A 15314-nucleotide genomic window follows, 5' to 3' on the forward strand; every position below is an offset into this window, starting at 1 on the left:
GTCCCTTGTGCCTTTGAGTGTGTGTGTGTGTGTGTGTGTGTATTCTGAAGCAACTGACCGAGATGTAGCAGATGTTTTCAAAGAAGTTGGCAAATCAGGTAATATCATAAGATGTCACTTTCATTGCGCTTTGGGGGAAATAAAGCCTTGACTGATTCGCGATTTTAATTACATTTGTATTGATTTCCCAAGACGATGGAGCGCTGAAGAAATCAGCCATTGACACATTTAAAAAAAATGTCCGTCACACACATTTTCTGATAAGCACAAACACACATTCCCATTTATCTGCCATTGGAAGACTACAAGAATCACCGTTAGGAACCTGTTCGCAGTTCTCGCTCAAACGCCAAATACCCGTTTTCTTCACATGGGTCCGGGGATACTGCACTGAAGCAAAGCCTTGGCAGCCCTGTGTGGAGCCGGTCGGCCTGGCTGCTGTTGGCTGAACAAGCTCGAAATCTTCACGACAACCATGAGTAGAAGGATATCAAGAGTTTGACGACTTCACACAACCAATGAACATCAGCTCTGGGACGTGACGTATAGGTCCCCGGTAGAAAAGGCGCGGACTGTACGTAGCAGGGTGTGCGAGTAGGTTTGGAGACGCTAGTACAGAACAGTGATGCCACGCGCAGGCAACCACACACTCCAGATTGGAATTACACAAACTCAGTGCACAACCAAGTCATTTTCTCAGCCATTCTCATGCAACCAAGTCAACCACAGAGGAACAAATCTACTTTGAACGGCGACAGCACTTCTTTTGTGAATAATTACTTGAAAAGAGAAAGGACATCGTTTTTAGCAGGTGGCACAAGCCATTGTTATATTTGATGAAATTCCATCAGTTGATACGCCTTTGCATCCAGAGCAACGTGTAATAGTGTAACAGCTTCTGATTTTTATTCTCCTCCGGTGGCACCAAAATGCAGAGGATATGGCAGAAACATGAAGACACGTGTATTTTCTTCAACTGAGATGTGCTATTATCTTTATCTCGCTCTCAGGCACATATGCTGGATTATGTTGTAATGTAATGTATTTGGAACTGATTCCACCCTCTGTTTAAATACAGTCGATGAGCCACTTGTCCGATTTATAACTTTCAGGGGGAAGGCATTTGAGTGAACTTCAATATATTTATTGACTGACAAATGAATCCCCAACACGCCCAATCCGAAAATACACAGGGACAGAGTGGAAGGCACAGTAGCAAATGCGTGCTTTGCTGGTACGTGTTAAGCCTATACTGGAATCTCACAATCCTCGTGTAAGCTTTTTTTGGTAGCTGTTAAGATTTGCTGGGTGCAAGGATTGATTCTTTCAAGGGATTCGTCGTTTTTCCCCCCAAAAATAAAGAATTGGACTCAAGACTTGGCTGGTAGTAGCCTACTACGCCCCTGCATTACAAATCTTAACTTGCCCCATTTTTTTCCTTTTAAAAAAGGTCATTTGAACTTCCGATTCATGGGGCTGGGTTTGCGTCTTACGGAAATCTTGGCTTGCAGATCAGAGGGAAGCACGTGTAATTTGCTCTCGTCGGCTGCAACGATGCTTTTCCACGGTCTCCCTGGAGGAGAGATGCAGGGCGTTATGGAGGAGATGGAGCGCAGAGGCAAAGGCGACTCGTCGGCGATCAGCTCGGCAATAGACATGGGGGAGACAGGAACGGTAAGAGAAACCTCCTAACCTCCCTCAGGCTCTCGCCGTAGTGGATGAGATGACTGATCTGTAAACTGAATACAAAAGAACAACAAACAAACATAGCCTACAATTGTATGCTACAAACACAAATGGTAGCCTACTACTTACATTAGAAATCACTCTGAAGAACAAACTGTTTTTAGTGGCATTGTGTCATTGAGTAATGCATTGTTAAAACGTAGTTCAAATTATTTAAGCTATTACATTTTATTACAAAGTTACTGATGTATTTAACTTTTAGTCAATGCAACATGCTTTAAATGACAAGAGACAAGTTATAGTTTTCATATGAACAAAACTGCAAGGTGTTTACCGTAGAGATTTAGGTATTATTAATTATTAATATGGGATTCTGGTAGTTACAGTTAACAGTTTTTCAGTTAATTATTCATTCTATATTGTTTGAAAAGTATATTTCTTTGTGAGCCTTGTAAACATAGATAACGCTTTAAGGCCTTGTTGAAGTTCATCTGACTTAAACTATAAATGTCCTAAGATTATTTAATTTTTGTATTACCTTTTGGACAGTCTGCTGTTATCTGGTATAAATTCGTTAGGAAAGAGATCGAAATAACTATGGTAGTTTTCAGGGTTTTTCTTATATTTCTTCTGTGTGCCCGCCTGTGTTTGTCTGTGTGCTGTGTATATGGCTTGTTGTGTGTGTGTCCCGCACGCATACCAACGTTTTCCATAAATATTTCCATATGTCTATTTTTTTCACATTTTTTCAAATTTTCAAAAATTATGTTTTTATTGATTATAGTGCTATTTAATAATAATTGTTTACTGACATTTCAGAGCGTAACATGCCCAACAATTATATGGGGAATAGCCTACGAACCTTTTATATAACTTATGCAGTTGTAGCTACCTCTGCAATGTGAGCGTCTTGCCTATTTGTACTGAACTTATTAGAAATTGTAGAGATAAGATATATGTATAATGACGAGTAAAGTAACTGTAATCACAAATCATATAGCCTAACGGTGTGTTTGTGTAGTGTGGGATGTCGTAGATCGCAAAGTGTGTAATGTCAAATGAATTGAATTTACTTTGTGGGACATAAGATTTTGTTTTGAAATGATGCCCCTCCCATCTGGTTGTAGGCTGACTAGGTTTTACTCACTCCAGTAAACACACACACATACAGAGAGAGAAGCTGCTGAGGAGAGCCTAGACCATACCAGCTACCAGCTTGTCTATTCTGGTCTTATCAGGGTTGTTGTCTAGTTGCATAATTCTGTCAGGAAAGCGGGAATGGTGATGAAACATGCCGCTGTTCTTGCCCCGTCCCCAGCTCTATCCGACTGCTCGGTGGTGGTAAGCCCTTGTGTTGTGTATGCGTCTCTCCAGAGCATGCCGTCTATCAGCGGGGACAGGGTGGCCCTGTGCGCCGGCTGCGGTGGGAGGATTTCGGACCGCTACTATCTACTGGCCGTGGACAAGCAGTGGCATATGCGCTGTCTCAAGTGCTGTGAATGCAAACTCAACCTGGAGTCCGAGCTAACGTGCTTCAGTAAAGACGGCAGCATCTACTGCAAGGAGGATTATTACAGGTAACAAACAAAACAAAGTCTTTGTACCAGACGCGAATGCTAAATTATTGTCCTGTCTATACACCACCTGTCTATACTTTGTATCACATTGCACTTTTCTGCTTTTTTGCACTTCTGGTTAGATGCAAACTGCATTTCGTTGTCTTTGTACTTGTACTCTGCACAATGACAATAAAGTTGAATCTAATCTAATTTAATCTAACCTAATCTAAAACAACAACAACAAAGAAATATATGTGTTTTGTATACATCTGCTATTTCATAAAACTTCTGATTCACAGTCCATGTAGAAGTAGGCTACTGGGCCATGCGTCCCTTTATCAGACCGGTGTGTGTGTGTGTGTGTGGGGGTCATGAATATTAATTATGTTTTAGTACGACAAAATGTCAATGCCATAGTAGTTGCACAAGAAAAGTGTTTGTGTGTGGAGGCTCCAAACTTTTCATCGCTTTAGCTGCTCAATGTCACTATCGTTTCGTGTATAACGAGGCCTAAACTCGAGCTATATGGGTTTGGATGTAAATTAAGGCGTTTATTTGTGATAGCCTTCCAGTTCAGCATTGTAAAGTGGTTTTGGGTCCATAATAAGGTAATTAAATAATGATGGGCTTTGAGAGTCTTTTCTAAAGCCACTCTGTCAAATTATACGAGCAGTTGTGAGTATGGTGTAATTAATGGATAAGAGCGCCCATTATGAATTAGACAGCTCGTTTTAAGCTTAATTGCTTTAATTAAACCAACACAGTTCCGCGTCTCTTGAAAGTTCTGTTTATACACTTTATGCAGATACATTCCAAATGCAACGCGTTAAATGTCATTAATGTTATGATTATCTCAATGCCTCTATATGCACTATGTGCCCAGCTGTGTAGTATTGCCTATGTGGTTTACTTGGTTAGTAAAGAAACTCATCTTAAGAGGAAATTATATTTGTTAGATTTCAGAGTGTTAAATATTTTTGGGTAAATGTGTTCAACTTTTTTGTTTGAAATTGTTATTGTTTTATGGGATTAACACGAACGAACATAACATATATTTTTCTGCAGGAGGTTTTCAGTGCAGAGGTGCGCGCGATGTCACCTGGGCATTTCGGCGTCGGAGATGGTGATGAGGGCGCGAGACCTGGTCTACCACCTGAACTGTTTCACCTGCACGACCTGCAACAAAATGCTTACGACGGGGGACCATTTCGGCATGAAGGACAGCTTGGTGTACTGTCGGCTCCATTTTGAAAGCCTCATCCAGGGGGACTATCCGGCACATTTCAATCACTCGGATGTAGCGTCTGCTAAAGGACTGGGCACGGCTGGACCGTTGGGACTCTCATATTATAATGGCGTCAGCACGGTGCAGAAAGGCCGACCCAGGAAGCGAAAGAGTCCTGGGCCGGGAGCTGATCTAGCCGCCTACAATGCAGGTAGGGCCTTTTACTCAACCACACGATTTTGGCCAGGCACTCGTCCTCTGACAGATTAGGGGTGCAGGGAATGTCTATAAGCTAGTGCTAGATGATTGTAAAGAGTTCTCAATCGCAGCTAATGCTCAAGTCCTTTCTTGTTGTATCAAGGTGCTTATGATTTGTCGGACACACACACACACACACACACACACACACACACATTTGAGTTCATGAGATTGTCTGGCCGCTATAGACTCTGGAGTGGCCACCCTGTCTTCCCAGTGCAAATTCCGTAAAGTAGGTTATGATTTATGCGCACTTTTGGATGCACGTGCATGCGTTTTCATGAAGACGTGTGTGACGCCAGTAGATGTTGACTCGTGCAATGGATATGACATTAGAACTCTGTGATTATTATGTCGAAAGTTCATTGTCGGGAAACCATAGCAGGTAATGCCAAAATGGGGATGCACTTATCAAGTTCAAATAATTATGTGCATAGCCTACGGAGGGGTGGATGTGTTTTGACGTTTGTAACCGGGCCTTGTTAAAATTATATTATCATTATTCCTCTTTTATGATCAACTTTTTGTGAGCAATACAATATCACAAAATGTCTCTGCGTAGGTGTACAAATGTAGACAGTGTTATTTTACATCCCTGTTGAAATAGCATATTATGAAGTGGCAGCGACGTTACAGGCCTAATATAATCAGTAGGCTACAGATCAAACGCATGTTTAATAGTTACAGCATAATGTTCATCTTTGGCTTTGCTAAAAAAACATCCATGTGATTCAGCATGTATCATTAGATTGCGCTTTCAATTATTCGATACATGGCATAGAAAAGCGATGTTTTATGTTGAAGGTGATCATGCAGACCTAGGCTATGTTGCAATTGAGCAGTTTACATTTGGTCATCCTTTTTAAACGCACTGTTCAGTTGACAGCCCTACCTAACGTGTTGTTTAGCATTTCTCAAACAACAAAAATGTAAAAATATTTTCCCCTCACATCAGTTCAGACAAATCTGACTGACCTGTAAAGGATTTAGCCTTGGCTTGTCTATTGACATTATTAAGTACTGTTCCGACAAAGTAATAGTTTGGGCTTGTTCTCTTTTTTTTTGGAAGAGGTCTGAAACTGAAAAGTGCCCAAGTGCTGGTTGGGTTGAAAGAGCTGCTGTACACTTGAGCAGGAAGGACGTAAGGAGTTGTCCCGCAGCGGAAAGGGCCGCCTCGACTTGGCCATTAGGCACCAGTGATCACGGAGGGTCAAGCAGGAGAATGCTGGACGCTTATAGAGCCGGACAAGTGGAAAATGGCTTAGATGCAAGCCAGGACCTCCAAAAGATTAGAGAGACGAGAGAGAGGGAGACAGAAAGAGGGACAGAGCTGAACGAGTGAGAGATTGAAAGTGAAAAAGAGATAGAGAGAGAGAGAAAGAGAGAGAGAGGAGGGGGTGGGGGTGGCTCTTGCGTAGTTAAACAATCCCTTTACACGTTTGCCAAGAACTCCACAGAGCATCAGAATCGCTCATTTCCAAGTAAAACACAATCACAATTTGCACTTTTTAATGTGCACCAAATTGTGAAGTATGTTTCTATTTTTTTCTCTTACTTTTATTTTATAAAAATAAAGTGTGAAGTGGTCCACGGAGATGACAGTGTTAATTATAACTATAAATAAGTAAACCATCCTTTCTGTACGGCTTTTACTTTTGGACAGAGAGCCCTGCTTGACAGATGCTTTCTATCATCCACACAGACTCACAAGACACACGTCTGAGGCTATTTTCAGATTGTCTTTGAATATGCATTCTCAAATGAAAGCAATACCACCAGCAACACACACAAGGCATTGAGAGAGACCAGAATATGCTTTCCATATAAAATAACCCGATTAGAAAAAAACAACAAATTTTGCGTTTTATCCAATTTGTTTAATCTTGCAATTCATATCACACAATTCTGCTATAATTTCTTATATATCTTGCTTGTGATACATCTCTCATGCCTAAAACACAAAGTGCTTTAACGTGCGGAAAGACTGAAGACTGAATCAAGGGGGTTCGCCACCGACAGCGGGTTAGCTCAGTAAACAGTTGATACAATTTTGGTTAGTCAGTATTCAAAAATAGTCTCTGTTAGGATCACTGGCGCCCCCCTCAGGTTTGAGACCGGACACCAAAGCGCAGTTTATATTGAAACAGATATGAACTTGGGAAAACGCGAGCAATGTCCCATTATTAAGCTACTCGTTGGCTAATATTGATTGATGTCAACGAATATATTTTTGCAATAGCACAAGTTGGCGTAGTTAAATAATTCATTGTGTTTGTAGGTGTTTTGTAAAGATTTGTAAAACCCTTGCCGGCAAAAGTGGACTATACAATCCTGTGCGCAATAACAGCCCTTTTATGTTTATTGTTGAGTCAAATAAGCGAGCGGTAGATTTACCTGATTCCCCCCCTGTGTGATGTGTATGGTCCAAGCAGCTGAGCTCTCTGTTTGAGAAAACATTCCACATGCCTCGCTGTAAGCTTCAAAGGTTAATTATGTTAAGTGTTGCGCTGACAATATTTCAATGACTAATATTTGCTATTGTGACATAAAACATCATATCAGAACTGCTATATGTCTAGCCACACTTAATCACCTGCCAAGATCTGTTGAGAGTGCATATTAGTCTCCAGTTTCTTGGAGCACTAGAGCGCATTTCCGCCTGTCATTTTAATTCAGCTAAAAGACTAACACAGAAGGTAAAATAGTATGCTTCAATTAATACAAATATCCATATATGGTTTATTGATTTATTTAGACTTATTTGTTTTTAATGATTGGTTTATGTACTTTGCACATATGATTCAATTCTTAGTTCATGTTTTGATAGACCTGGAGCTTCTGAGGTAACGTCAGACTCTGAAATGGATCGGACCCTGGTGTGATGGTATAGTGTACCACCTCCAATTCAGTACCGGATAGTCCAGGGCCTCAGTCAGTCTAATACCATGTAAGGCTAGCTAAAGTTAACTTTGCTACATCCATTTCATAATAAATGTATTGATGATAATCAAAAGTTCCTAAATGTGTACATTGATGGGTCAGCCCACTGTTTGCACACACACACACAATAGCTTTAATTTTTAGTTTTGCACTTAAATTAGGGCCCTCAATAATTCAAATCAGTTTTGTAAAACTTGGGGAAAACTTAAATATTTTTGCTCCAATATTTTAAAAGCAGTTTAGATACACAAGAGAACGGCCATAGCACGTCATACCTGGAGAACAGCTCATCATACTTTCGGAATCTGCACATAGTTTTTTTTTTTTTTTTTTTTTTTTTTTTTTAAAAGAAGGAAAGGTGTGATGATAAATGCTGATTTTGATTTTAGCATCCTGTCATGAACAACAAGGTGTTTCAGTCTTCAAAATCCATTACAGCATAACTCCAATGCTGGTGTGTGTTTGTGTAAACAGATGAAAAGGCGTCCTGAGAGCCATGTCCATATTTCTTTACTCATGTTACTCTTCAACACTCTGCACTAGCCAACTGTCACTGGAATTGATCTGGCAGCAGTGGAGCTGTGGTATGATGTGTGTGTGTGTGTGTGTGTGTGTGTGTGTGTTATCTTGTTGTAAGAGAGTGTGTGGCTGTGATGTCTGTCTGTCTGTCTGAAATTTCGTTGTGAGAGAGAGAGAGAGGGAGAGAGAGAGAGAGAGAGAGAGAGAGAGAGAGAGAGAGAGAGTGTGTGCGGAAGCCACAGGAACACTGAGAGTAGTAATGACCACAGAGTGAGGTTCAGCGGTCAGTCATGACCAGGAACCACTGTCCAGTAGTTTATGCCAATCATTTACTGCAATTCTCTGGAAGTTTCTATGCAGACAGGAGGTTTTGTTGATAGGTGTATCCTACGTGTACCTGATGATGGTGTAGATTGTGGGCAGCCGTGGCCTACTGGTTAGCGCTTTGGACTTGTGACTGGAGGATTGCTGGTTCGAACCCCGAGCAGTAGGAACGGCTGAAGTGCCCTTGAGCAAGACACCTAACCCCTCACTGCTCCCCGAGCGCCGCTGTAGCAGGCAGCTCACTGCGTCGGGATTAGTGTGTGCTTCACCTCATTGTGTGTTCACTGTGTGCTGAGTGTGTTTCACTAATTCACAGATTGGGATAAATGCAGAGACCAAATTTCCCTCACGGGATCAAAAGTATATACTTACTTAGAACAACATACTTTGCACACACTATGCACATGAAGGTAATGCACTGATAATTTTGTTGTATTGTTCTATGACTTTGACTGGCTCTGAACTTTTCAGAACTGATCTTACTGTCTGTACTGTGTACTGTATTTGACAGTAAAAAGAAGAATAAAGCCTCAAAAAATAACACAGTCTGTGTGATTAGATATATTTCTTCCCTTTGAGCTGTGTCAATTTCAGACATCTAACTGAAAACTAATGTGCATGTGTGTGTGTGTGTGTGTGTGTGTGTGTTTCGAACCCCGAGCAGTAGGAACGGCTGAAGTGCCCTTGAGCAAGACACCTAACCCCTCACTGCCTCCCTCGCCCGCTGTAGCAGGCAGCTCACTGCGCCGGGATTAGTGTGTGCTTCACCTCATTGTGTGTTCACTGTGTGCTGAGTGTGTTTCACTAATTCACAGATTGGGATAAATGCAGAGACCAAATTTCCCTCACGGGATCAAAAGTATATACTTACTTAGAACAACATACTTTGCACACACTATGCACATGAAGGTAATGCACTGATAATTTTGTTGTATTGTTCTATGACTTTGACTGGCTCTGAACTTTTCAGAACTGATCTTACTGTCTGTACTGTGTACTGTATTTGACAGTAAAAAGAAGAATAAAGCCTCAAAAATAACACAGTCTGTGTGATTAGATATATTTCTTCCCTTTGAGCTGTGTCAATTTCAGACATCTAACTGAAAACTAATGTGCATGTGTGTGTGTGTGTGTGTGTGTGTGTGTGTGTCACAGCTCTGAGCTGTAACGAGAACGATGGGGATCCCATGGATCGCGACTCCCAGTACAGCACGGGTCAGAAGACCAAGCGCATGCGGACGTCATTCAAGCACCACCAACTCCGTACCATGAAGTCGTACTTCGCCATTAACCACAACCCCGATGCCAAGGACCTCAAACAGCTGGCCCAGAAGACTGGCCTCACCAAACGCGTCCTGCAGGTAAGAGTTCACACAGACATTGTTTAAATACACACATACACGTACACACGTCTATATTCTGGCATCTCTTACACATGTTACGTGTTTTTTAATGCATACTCATTCGAGTCGGTACACATTGTGCCGTGTGTGTGTGACAAATAAAATTTGATTTGATTTTTGATTTGAGAAGTTGCCTCAGTGCCCTCAGCTCCAGCTGGTCGGGTCAAGTTAATAAGGTCCTACCAGTCGGGTCCAGTTTGACCCAGCTCCGTTTGGACGTAAATTGCTACTGGTCGGCTCCAGTTAAATGCCTTTATTTCCCACTGGTTCAGATCCAGTCACAGTAGATGCCCTGTTTCAGTTCTGTTAGATGGCTCTGAGCCCAGTTTGACTGAGGGGTCATTTATGCTCAAGTTTAAAAACAGGTACATACAGAGCCTTCAGGTTCTATGTTCATTTTGGCCATCTTATCGGGGAATCAGGTTTTAGCTCCTCCCGGCTGGGGCCTTAGGCGCCTTTAAACTCAGTTAGACTCAGTTCCTACTGCCGGGGTCCAGTCAGAGTGACCAGACCTGGGCACTTCACGATGAGCGTAAGAGTCAGGAGACGACTTTACATTGATATACATTTAGTCATTTAGTAGAGATTTTTATCCAGAGTGACTGACACATGTCAATCATATTACAAGGGCCACTATCCCCGGAGCAACTCCAGGTTAAGTGGCACTATGGTGGAAGCCGGGAATTGAACCCACATCTATTCTGGTTACTGTATGCTAGCCCAGCTCCTGAACCACCATGCTACCTCCACCCACGACTTGTGTACATTTGGGTTCTGGGACACTACAACATTACTTATGTTGTTTTCTGTTGGAATCTGTACTACTTTTGTGACTCAGGATGTTTTAACTGTACTAAACTTTTAAATTGTTTCCCAATGTATTCAGAGCAAACCTTCCTAATTTGACTCTTATTGTCAGAGGCCAAAGGGAGTTGTCAGATTCAAAAGACAGACAGCCTTGCTAAATCTAGTGTTTTTAGTCATTTTAATGCAATTTCAATCCTGCTTTCTAATGGGATTTCATTTTATGTTGCTTCACCTCACTGTGTGTTCACTGTGTGCTGAGTGTGTTTCACTAATTTACGGATTGGGATAAATGCAGAGACCAAATTTCCCTCACAGGATCAAAAGAGTATATATACTTATATACTTATACTGATTTATGAGATAGAGTAGGCTACAGCTCAAATAAACCTTCTCACTTACAAGAAAGAGATATTTCTCTCTCATTGACATTTCAGCAACACTCAATATCTGAGAATAATTACACATAATATAAAGTATTTACTGAGGATTGTCTTTGCTGAATGCTACTGAATGTTTTTTTTTCCTGAATATCTTCTCACCAGTGAATTATTTTTCACTTTCTCACAAATGGCTGAATAACAGCATGACAGACATCGTTAATTCAATAAATATTATTCTGTTTGCAGAACACCAGTAAAATAATTGCAAGTATGAAGGTCTCAAATAGTGAGAATTTTCCTATTGAAAACAACATTCGGTAGCAGCTGTTTTTGTGCCAAGCTGAGCGATAAAAGGGTTAATATGTCACTTCAAATAGATTCAGGAGAAGGAGGAAAATTTGAGACTCATTCTTGATTCTTGCAAACAAGACAGCAAATTATCTTGGGGACAGCCGAGAACAAAAAGCAACGCTAAAAAGGTTTGCGAACACCAAATGTGCTGAAAATCTCATGGCTCTAATTACTTCTTGCACTAAACAAAGCAGTCATTTTGCTTTGATGAAGCCTTTTCTTTTGCCTTGTTTGTCATTCAATATCAAAAATTCCCACTGCACTCTCTCTTCTCTCCCCTTCCCCCCTCTCTCTCTCTCTTCTCTCCCCTTCTTTCCTCACTCTCTCTCTCTCTCTCTCTCTTTCTCTCTCTCTCTTTCTCTCTCTCTCTCTTTTCTCCCTTTCTTTCCTCTATCTGTCCTCTCCCTTTCTCTCTCTTTCTTCTCTCCCCCTCTTTCCTCTCTCTCTTTTTTCCTTTCTATCCATCTCTTTCACTAACACCCCCCTCCCTGTTTCCACTTCTCTCCTCCTCTGCGTGTGTCTCTCTCTCTCTCCCAATTCTTCTCTTCATCTCTTTCTTTCTCTATCCATCCTTCCCATCTCTTTAACTGAAACAGAAAACGATTGACTATTCTCCTTCACAGTTACGCTAAATCATGTCTGTCCACCCCCCACCTCTCCCCCCACCCCACTCCTCTCCTCAGGTTTGGTTCCAGAACGCACGGGCCAAATTCCGACGGAACCTCTTGCGGCAGGAGAACACGGGCGTGGACAAAGGTTTGGACGGCTCAGCACTGCAGGGTGGCACACCCTCAGGACCCGCCTCAGAGATCTCCAACGCGTCGATGAGCCCGTCCAGTACGCCCACCACCCTGACGGACCTCACCAACCCTACCATGCCCACCGTGACGTCGGTGCTGAGCGCAGTGCCCGGGGGCATGGACGTGCTCGAGTGCCGCAGCCCCTCCCAGACCACTCTTACCAGCCTCTTCTGATGCTCGCCGCCCACGATGCCCTGGCACACTGGCATGCCCGCCTGCCCGTACGTCCACTGTGTAGACCACAGACGGGCACAGGTGCCCTCACAAACTGGCAGTCGGGAGAAGGTTCTGACCAAACCCGATCATTACCACGTCCAACTGACCACAGACCACATACACTCCTCGCCTTCGCTGGGCTTGTTTGGAGATGCGTTAGGCCGTCGTCACAACAGCCGGGCGAAGTTTGGCAACGCAGCAAGATGGCTCCAGAGAGCACCACAGGCTAGCGTCCACACCAGCACCCGCGGCCTCTCTTGACGTCACTCTCCTCTCCCCTCGTCCACCCCTCTGGGGTGGCTGTCGCTATAACGACTGGCTCCAGATGCCAGAATTCCGGTAAAACCGACGTAAACTGTTGTGAACTGTTGTAAACTGTTGTAAACTGACAAACTAAGAGAAAGGAACTCTGGCTAGTTTCACTCTTGAGTCTATTTTAGAATAATGCAGAACAAATGTCCATGTGTTCCTCTCTTTTTATTCCTTTTGATCTTTTCTGTTGATGTTGTTGTTTCTGTTTTCTTTTCTTCTTTTTTTTCCTGGAGATTTGAAGATGAGCATTTTCCTCACACCATGTTTACAGAAAGAGATTTTGCAGAGCAAACAAACAGAGCTTCATTTCTGAGCCTCGGCCTGTTATTTATGTATTAACTGTGGGGTCAGAGAGAGGGAGAGAGAGAGAGAGAGAGAGAGAGAGAGAGAGACTCCGGGCCAGTACCGGTCCAGTTCTGGGTCTTGATGACTCGGTCGCTGAGTCGGCAGCTAGAAGGATTCTAATGTGAATAATTATGCAGCGGAGCAAGCACCGGAACCGCACTCCAGTTTCACGCCTCACTCTGCTGCCCAGCATGATGAGCAGGAAGTTGAGGAAGACGAAGAGGAGGAGGAGGAGAGCTCAGCATTCATGAGCATCGCGCTCCTCATCACTGTTGCTGTTTGAATATGGATGGTGGTACTCAGCAGGGCATAGGACAGAAAAGGGTTAGACAAGCTACGGGCTCGCTCTCTCTGTGTGTGTGTGTGTGTGTGTGTGTGTGTGTGTGTGTGTGTGTGTGAGAGAGAGAGAGAGAAAGACTACACCTTTAATTGTGTTTGTGTGTGTGTGTGTGTGTGTGTGTGTGTGTGTGTGTGTATGCATCTTTGAATGTGTGTCTGTGTGTGTGTGTGTGTGTGTATGTGTGTGTGTGTGTGTGTGTGTGTGTGTGTGTGTGTGTGTGTGTGTGTGTGTGTGTGTAGGTGTGTGTGTGTGTGTGTGTGTGTGTGTGTGTGTGTGTGTTTGCCTATGCTCTGCAATGCAAAACCCCTTTACTTACTCCATGAATTTTAAACTCTGCATTCTGTGTACACAGTCAAAAACAGTCACCCACATACTCACTCAATTACCATCTCTCCCTCTGTAGAACACACACACACACACACACACACACACACACACACACACACACACACACACACACACACACACACACACACACATTTAAACACACATACACACACTCACATGTAAATTATTATGGCAGTGATATTTACAATTTAACAGCTGTCATACAATAATCAGTAGCGAAATGGTAACAAGCACACAGACCATGTAATTTTTTAACTATCTCAATCATTTAGAAATAAAGGTAACACCAAGCAGTCAAGAATATTAGGTTGAATACATGTATAGGCACAAGTATACACACACACACACACACACACACACACACACACACACACGGGCACACACACGCACACACACTCGGTATACACACACACACACACCACACACACGGCACATGACACACACATACACACACACACACACACACGGCACACACACGCGGTATACACACCGATGCAACACATTTACTCTGTCAACTGTCAACATCTTACCTCACTCCAATTCACTGGACTAGTTTCGGCTGTTATCTCCTGGAGCCAGTCAGCTCGGGGCAGATTCACTTTGACTCTGAAAACTGATTATAAATGCACTGAAATTGAATATGATAATAATATTTTGGAAGGCTTTGTAGCATGATTATAATGATGTATATGAAAGATGGTCCATGTCATATTTTTACTTGTGTTTGACATCAGTATGAATCTATGGAAAATATGTAGACGTGGGCAGAGTTTGGTTTCTATCATATGGAACACTGATGTATTGTTTTTAAACATGTCATTTTCTATGGTGTGTAAAGCGCTTCTGTTTTTTTTTATATATATTAACTGTGAGACGTGACAGTGTTGGGAAAATGGGGAAAAAAATCACCAAGGTTATCAATGGCTGCTGGCTGGAAATGTTGTATAGTTTTGACTGATATTGTGAAGACTAACACAAACACACACACTACACACTCTCTCTTACACACACACGTGCACACGCACACACACACACACACACACACATGCAGGCACACACACTTTCTCTTTCTCTCTCTTTCTCTGTCTCTCTCTGTCGCTCACGCACAACACACACACACACACACACACACACACACACACACACACATACACACACAATTCACGCTCAGTCCCTTTGATGTTCCTCTTCAGTTGTGTAAAAAAATATAAAACTGAATCATCTTAAGCATTTAGTTTTGTCTTCTTTTATGATCTGTCAGTTCTAACCAGCTCTAATGCCTACATACACAGAGACGAGAAGATCTGTGAAGTCACACACACACACATCCCAACACTCACACTCCTGTCAAAGTGACATGTGTAGGTGTATTGTAGGTTTCACTGTGAACCACTCATAATGCCTCTGAAAATGTTCTGTCGGGCAAAAATTTGACAAGCTAGAGAATCGAATATTCAACATGGTAATTATTTCCTCTTTTAGGACTGTAGAACCTTATCGG

At 42.5% G+C, this 15314-nt stretch overlaps 1 protein-coding gene across 2 annotated transcripts; it reads left to right on the plus strand.

The window, feature by feature from the left end:
* Window positions 1-613: 613 nt before the first annotated feature.
* Window positions 614-13584, plus strand: lhx2b (LIM homeobox 2b). 2 transcript variants are annotated; one of them, XM_048243526.1, is made up of 6 exons: window positions 614-1234; window positions 1512-1674; window positions 3061-3263; window positions 4311-4681; window positions 9667-9872; window positions 12136-13584. In XM_048243526.1, the coding sequence occupies exons 2-6, from the start codon at window positions 1555-1557 to the stop codon at window positions 12424-12426; spliced, it is 1191 nt and encodes a 396-aa protein (XP_048099483.1). In that variant the 5' UTR covers window positions 614-1234; window positions 1512-1554; the 3' UTR covers window positions 12427-13584. The 2 variants fall into 2 exon arrangements, with proteins under 2 accessions (XP_048099483.1, XP_048099482.1); XM_048243525.1 differs by having other exon boundaries at window positions 614-1674.
* Window positions 13585-15314: the final 1730 nt, after the last annotated feature.

This window comes from Alosa alosa, chromosome 5 (genome assembly GCF_017589495.1).
Source record: "Alosa alosa isolate M-15738 ecotype Scorff River chromosome 5, AALO_Geno_1.1, whole genome shotgun sequence".
NCBI lineage: Eukaryota > Metazoa > Chordata > Actinopteri > Clupeiformes > Clupeidae > Alosa > Alosa alosa.